The sequence below is a fragment of the Brachionichthys hirsutus genome, chromosome 2 (genome assembly GCF_040956055.1).
Source record: "Brachionichthys hirsutus isolate HB-005 chromosome 2, CSIRO-AGI_Bhir_v1, whole genome shotgun sequence".
NCBI lineage: Eukaryota > Metazoa > Chordata > Actinopteri > Lophiiformes > Brachionichthyidae > Brachionichthys > Brachionichthys hirsutus.
Window position 1 is genome coordinate 5,547,991 of NC_090898.1, and position 7,200 is coordinate 5,555,190.

General features: G+C 43.8%; 1 protein-coding gene across 1 annotated transcript in view; it reads left to right on the plus strand.

The window, feature by feature from the left end:
• Nucleotides 1-7,200, plus strand: part of cacna1db (calcium channel, voltage-dependent, L type, alpha 1D subunit, b) — a 50,391-nt gene extending 43,191 nt beyond the window's left edge. The window contains exons 39-49 of the mRNA XM_068753086.1: nt 294-395; nt 2,314-2,450; nt 3,183-3,299; nt 3,713-4,146; nt 5,156-5,185; nt 5,273-5,413; nt 5,584-5,741; nt 5,903-6,015; nt 6,089-6,223; nt 6,345-6,509; nt 6,895-7,200. Coding sequence (XP_068609187.1) covers nt 294-395; nt 2,314-2,450; nt 3,183-3,299; nt 3,713-4,146; nt 5,156-5,185; nt 5,273-5,413; nt 5,584-5,741; nt 5,903-6,015; nt 6,089-6,223; nt 6,345-6,509; nt 6,895-7,200 — 1,838 coding nt within the window. The remainder of the gene's footprint in view (nt 1-293; nt 396-2,313; nt 2,451-3,182; nt 3,300-3,712; nt 4,147-5,155; nt 5,186-5,272; nt 5,414-5,583; nt 5,742-5,902; nt 6,016-6,088; nt 6,224-6,344; nt 6,510-6,894) is intronic.

The window sequence follows — 7,200 nt, forward strand, 5'->3', positions numbered from 1 at the left end:
CCCACGTGTCAATGCAACAATTCGCCACAAGAGGGAGTCGTAAATTTGCAGGCTCCTTTCTGTGCCTCCAGCATTCCAAATCCAATCCAATCAAACTTTAATGTCACTTAGTTGCACATACAAGACTAGTGCAGGTAAAATGAGCGAGTGTGTCTCAAGGGATCAATAAGTGGCACAGTAAAAAAGAAACTGGATGTAATATTTAATGTAAGTAATGCAGCATCATAAGACTGAAATTAGATGAAGTGTTGTTGTTGTTGTTGTTGTTGTTTTACCTTTTCTGTCATTCCAAGGAAACCTGGAACAAGCCAATGAGGAACTCAGAGCTGTGATCAAGAAGATCTGGAAAAGGACCAGTATGAAGCTGCTGGACCAAGTGGTGCCGCCTGCCGGTGGTTAGTGTTCATCTCACACACACAGTTAGTACTATTACACGAGGACGATAGACTCATTTCAGTTAGACTGACCTGATTCTCATATATTTAGGTACGTGTTAGAATAATCTCTAACAGTATGTACATTGATTTTCCTCTAGTTGTGTTCATGTAGTTTTCCCCACTGTCCTCCGATGCTTTCAATGCTTTTGCACTGCTGTGTTGTGGAATTACCAATTAAATGTAACTGCATGTTCCTGTTCCTACATGAGTCTGCTAACTGTTCTTCGTCTTTTCTGCCGAGCCTTTCTCTTCCACAGCTTCCTCTGCTTTCACTAGTTTGCCAGTCGCCAGCCTTCCTCTCATGTCTTTCTGCTATCTTAAACTGTCTGGAGCAGTTCTGCTTTAGTCTGGTGGCATGAAACTACTGACGCCTCTCTCTGAAAAAAATCTTCATCAGGCTCTGTCCAGAAAGAGAACCTGTAGTCACCTATGGGTGAAATATGCAGGAAAAATAAATCTGAAATATTCCATCAAATGAGTGACTTAAACACTACAAGGCGATGAGGCAAATTAATCGCTTCAAAACATAAATCATGAAAATATAAAGTATTGCTATGAAATTATCTATCTTTTAATGAAAATCTGCATTATTTATCACGCATTCTTTGCACTTCTCTATGTAGTTCATTGAAAGTAGGGAAAAAAAAACACAATCAGGTGTGAAATGTCCATTTGACATGCATAGATTTTATTTCTGAACAGAGCCTGTCACCGCTTCCGGCTGTTTGTGGTGCTGTAGAGAAATGTTTGGTCTGCTATGAGATGGACGATCATTCTAATTGAGCTTGTTAGGATTCTTCCATCTTAAAGCATCCATATCACTGGCATCTGCCACCTTTGCTTATAAAAATGGTGATGGACCAGAAACCTGAATTTCCTACACCACATTTCAGCTCCTTTCTTTCTTCAGTCTCGCTCCCCTTTCTGCTTCAGCAGCGTTTATCTGAGTGAATCAGACCCGTTCTTGATTAGCATCCTTGCATGGCAGCTAGTGTGTGTAGTCACAGCCTCCTCTCTGGCGATATGGAAGCTGTGGATCTGCTTCTCTAAACTCTTATGCTTCTGCCTTGCATGTTGTTGTTGTTGCTATGGATCGTGGTGTTTCCTGGGATAAATGTTTGTCTCTTGCTTCTCTGTGGATGCTGTCGTACATTGTGCAGCCACCTTATGATGCAGCTCTGATAAGTGCGGTAGCTAATTTACAAATAAAAACAAATAGGTTTGTGTTTTCTTGGAGTTTAGTCAATACAATCACATCACCAGCTTAAGACTGATTTAGGTGCATTAAGCAGTGAGAGGGCAGCAGGGTTTGTGTGTGTGTGTTTTCCATAACCATGTGCATTTTCAGAGGACAAATATTGATAACACAGGCTTTTGAAATGACATCCAGCTCTTAATATAATTTGTGCTTTTCAAACAGTGCAACCACCAGTAATTAAAGTCAGTCCCATGATACGGTGAATTTGTGGAGTAGCGTCTGGACAAAATATAAGAGCACAGATCCTTTAATGGGTTCCTGAAAGCCTGTTTAGTGATGGCAGCTTGTGTGTGCTGGTCTGCAGAAATGATAATTATTGTGAGGGGTTTTTTTTTGCCTCTGTGTTGTTTACATTTTGAATTGTACAAGAGTGTCATGTTACAGCTCAAATATCGTCTTGTCATGCAACATCCTTTAATGGTTTAGCTGCAGTTTTGCCTCGTTTGACCTTCCTGTCAGGATGAGTGTGCCGTTCTGTTAGCTGGGGAGCTAAGCAGCAGGCGGCGTCTGCGTTGAGGGCTCTTGTTATATCAAATGTTAAGGCTACAGACAGGACTTGCGTCGATGTATTCAGGTGGTGACCTGGGAGGCTTTGGTCTGTCTGGTCTGTTCACTCAGATGACGAGGTAACAGTGGGGAAGTTCTATGCCACCTTCCTGATACAGGACTACTTCAGGAAGTTCAAGAGGCGCAAAGAGCAAGGTCTTGTGGGGAGGCGCTCGTTGGAGAGGCTGAACACCACAATGGCTCTACAGGTGGGTTAAGTGCAATGACGTGTTCGAATGCAAGTGAACGATGTGCACCACTCAGTCCCTGCATGCCACTAGACTCCATCCACATACGAGCCAATCCTGAGATAAAGACCCAGCACAAATATTGTTTCAGTCCAGATGCATTATAAAACGTAGTAAATCTGGTCATCGGAGGATTCAATGTTCAGATAAAAAACATGGAAAAATCATAGAAAGTTTTGTCTGCATTGAGTCTTTTCTCTGGTGTCTCTAAATAATCCCTCTAACATTTATTTCTCATCAAGACGTTTGTTACTGCACATCCAACAAAGACCTCACACCAAACTGAGCTCCACCCTCTGACTGGCTCAGCTGTTTTACCTTTAAAACATTTTCACATTAAAGGCAGGTAAAGACAGATCAATGTGACGTTATGATGAGGCGACGGCTTCGGAGCTGGGCGGCATCATGGAGCAGCGATGCTGTGGCTTCAGTGTTCAACTCAAGACCTTTTTCCTTTCTGTGTGGAGGCCTCTCTCCCTTTATACAAAATATGATCAATAAGTGATTGATGGCTCTAAACTGTGATTGATCATTGCTCTTCCTATGCGTCAGCCCTACGACCAGCTCTCACACCTGGAACATCTCACTTCCTTGTAATCATAAAATGAGCTCCCGTCAGCCAGATGGAGATACAGACTAAAAACCTGGTCGTGACGACCGTTTGGTTTGCCATCACAGCCGCTGTCTTTGCAGGCCGGCCTGCGTACGCTGCATGACATCGGACCAGACATTCGTCGAGCCATATCATGTGACCTGCAAGAGGAGGGGCTTGTTGATGAAAATGGAGATGAAGAAGAAGAAATCTACAGGGTAAGCAAAACTGTTAAAATTAGAAATGAACTCCTTCTGCATCACTGATCATAATGATGAGGATCCAGAATTGATCAATCTGCATAAATCGTTGTTTTTTTTAATTTAATTTGTTATTCATAGGACACTTGGCCAACCTATGCCGATTTCATAAAAACACTTTGCAGGAAAGAAATAATTGCAAAAATGTCTCCTTGCATATAATTATTGGCATAAACCGACATCTGTTTATCGTCTGGTTCAACGTTTGAAATCATGACGAGAGATTTGATTGGACACTCCTGAACTACTGCTTTAAATACATTCAACTGTTGTTGTTGTCATGGAAATGTTTAGATGTACAGATGTTGTCATGCTGGTCACCAAGTTAACATCAAGTCATTTTCCCATTGGTTCCCGTTGCCTCTCTACAGCGCAATGGGGGCCTTTTTGGAAACCATGTCAACCATGTCAGTGTGGATAAGCAAGGCGACGCCCATCTGACCACCGTCACCCAGCGGCCGCTACAGATCCTGCCCTTTCCCTGCAGTGCCTCGACTGAACCCACGCAAACAGACAGGAGAGGCAACAATGACGGCAGAGGAGGGGAGACGGAGCCGACCCCCTCCCCCATCCATTACAATCATCATTATCACTGCCCTCATCCATGCAGATTTCATCACTGCATTTCTGCTTGCCATCAATCACCGATTCCTTCCAATGCCAATCTCAACAACGCCAACGTGCCGCCACTCCTCTCCATGACCAATGGGAGGCAGCGGAAGTGTCCGTTAAATCGAGAGGGTCAGTCTCCCAAAAATGGATTGTCGGTGTCCACCGACAAGCCTTCAGAGTCAAACTCTAGAAGGTGAGTTTATTGGTCTTAAAATGTACAACATAGAAAAAGCTGTATAAACGATTACATATAATCTACCTGATGATAACTCTGAGACTGGATGGTAGAGTGGAGCATCTACAAAGGAAGAAGCTATCAAAGGTTGTTTTGGGAGTAGAAGAAAAATGGAACCATGAATTTGCATAATTACATGAAAAGCCAAGTGTTTTCAAAATTTAGAGATAGTCGCGATGCATTTAGCAGGATTACGGAAGCACTGATGGATGGATCTTAATGATAAGCAATCTGAAGATGGTGTCTTGGTCTAACTTAGAGCTCATTCATTTTGAGAGCGATCCGGATACCTGCCTATAATAAAAAAAAAATATATTGGATTCTCACATTTACTAATAATGAAGGCTTTTTCAAAAAATCATATCTTGTAAAATATGCATTCAATTGACTCACCAACAATCAAAGTCGTACAGGGGTCCAATATGCACTATCATGTAACATGTCTTCTGGATCTGATCCAGAATGAGGCCCGGAAAAACATTACACATAAACTATGCCGATTCACTTTTACTTTTCATCTGCAAGGTTGGTGTATAAAGATACCAAGAACAATTTAGAACCTTTTGACCATGATCCAAATCACCATGGGGATGGTGTAAATCCAATTAGGAGTGAATGAACTGCTTGGCAGAGATTTGTGCTTTTCTCGTTGGAGTTTTATTTGGGTTTAATTTAATTATAAGCAGCCGTTTGTGGAGGAATGAAATCTGCTGTGAGCACCTCAACGTATTCCGTGTCCACAGTGCCACTCTACTCTACTCTACTCTACTCTACTCTACTAAATTTAGTTCAGCTGTGTAATTCTAGAGCGCGACCAATCAGGATCAAACCTGGAAGAGAGGGAAGGGTCTCATACTGTTGAGCAACACTTCTGCCAAAAAATTGTTTCTGTAATTGTTTTTATATCTGTCCCCTTGTCCCACTCCTCTGTTGATTCTGTCTGATTGAACCCTCCCTGTCCTCGCAGAGGGACACGTTACTATGAGGACTACATTAAGTATGTGCATGAGTCCATGAGCAGAGCCTCGTTTCATCAAAGGCGGTTTGTCACAAATCAATCTTTTCTGATTGATTCTGATTTCAGATCAGAAAGCGGGGGCGGACTCTTCCCCTCCATTGGACGAGAGGAGCCGGGAGGAGGAGACAGCGAAGACGAGCGAGGCTCAGGAGAGTACTACAGTGGGGAGGAGTATCACGGAGACGATATCATGCTAACCAGAGACAGGTACTGTGACCTTCAAAGAGGGATCAGTCTTTCCTCTCTGGGTTACAGCTGTTACTGTACACTCTACTTACAGTCAGAACTCGCTGGATCATTATTCGCTGCATGTTTCCAACATGTTTCCCGGGCAACTGCAAGAAAATAAAAAGGTTTTTAATCTTCTTGTTTCACAGGTTGTCCAACAAGGTCCAGCACGATGCAGAAGGAGACTCTGACTTTGAAGCTTCCAGCGCTGACAACCAGTCTGACGCCTACTTTGATGACGACCAACAGCTGATCTATCAGGGTGACAGGCGATCACCGAGGACGTGGTTTTTGCCTTCCCCTCAAGGTTAGTTACATTATTTCCGATCAGGTACACTGTAGGATCTGTGCATAATCAAATCTTCACAAATCATGAATGTTGACTTGATTTTAAAGATATGCCCACATCAATAAACTGTGTGAAGACGATAAGAGTTGTTGATCGTCTTTGACTTTGTGTTCTTTCAGCCTCCAGCAGGCCAACATTCAGTTTTCAGTGTCTTGGCAGAAGAAGTTGTCAGAGTGAGACTCCGCCCTCTCCAACCTGCAAAGCGCTTCCACTACACCGGGTGCAGCAACAGGTACACACACACATTCACACACGCACGCCAAAATGATCACCTTGATTGATTCTTCACTACCCTATGAACTCAGGTAATGGCGGTGGCCGCTCTCAATGCCAGCAGAATTCACCACCTGTCTCCTGCACGCTCGCTTCGCTCCTGGGCCACGCCCCCTGCCTCACCTATCAGCCGCGACTGCTCACCCTGCTACACACCACTGATACAGGTGTGATCCACTTTATGATGGTGAAAAAAATAAACCACGGGGTCCGCCTCCAGTTTCAACAATATCACTTTAGCTGTAAAGCTACATTTAAACAGTAGTTTAATCAAGCGTGTATCCTCAGGTGGACTGGCGTAGCTCCAGCAGCGTCGGCAGCATCCCCGCAGCAGTGAAGAGGAGTCTGTGGTATACCGATGCTCAGGGCGGCCCGTCACATCTGCAGATACCTGCAGACCGCTGTTTGAACGTCCTGCAGAAGAGAGGCAGCGCCTCCAGTCTGGTGGAGGCTGTGAGTGAAAAACACGACCTCTGTAAAACTGCGTTTTGACACATGTGCTGCAAATGAGGTATTCTGTAGCTTGTGAAACTGAGGAAGAATAATTAAGAATTGTTTTTATTGCTTTTTACATCTGCATATTTCATATTTATATCAAATTAACTAACAATAGAATTTGTAAAGTTGAAAATGAATCCTCTGTCACAGACTGAGTTTGAGGTATATAAATATATATAAATACATCTTTCCGGAGGTCCTTAGATGCCACTGTAAAAAAATGACCTATGTGCGCTAAAACTGGCTCATGTACACATCCTCCTGATGCAAATGTTCCTGGCAGCAGAAATCTGACATTCAGGTTGAGGCTAGGATAAAGTCATTTCTCTCTCGTTCTCAGGTTTTAATCTCTGAGGGCCTCGGGAAATATGCAAGGGACCCCAACTTTGTGTCAGCGACCAAACATGAAATTGCAGATGCCTGCCAGCTGACCATCGAGGAGATGGACAGCGCTGCCAGCAACTTGCTGAATGGCACAATGGATAACAACAACTCTGGGGAAACGAGTCACACCTGTGCACACCCTCACGGCACGGCGCAGCACAAAGACTGCAGCGTTGGTGACGACAGCGACGACGAGCCATGCCCGTCTACAAAGTGTGAGGAGGACCTAACAGATGAGATTATATGCATCACGGCGCTATAG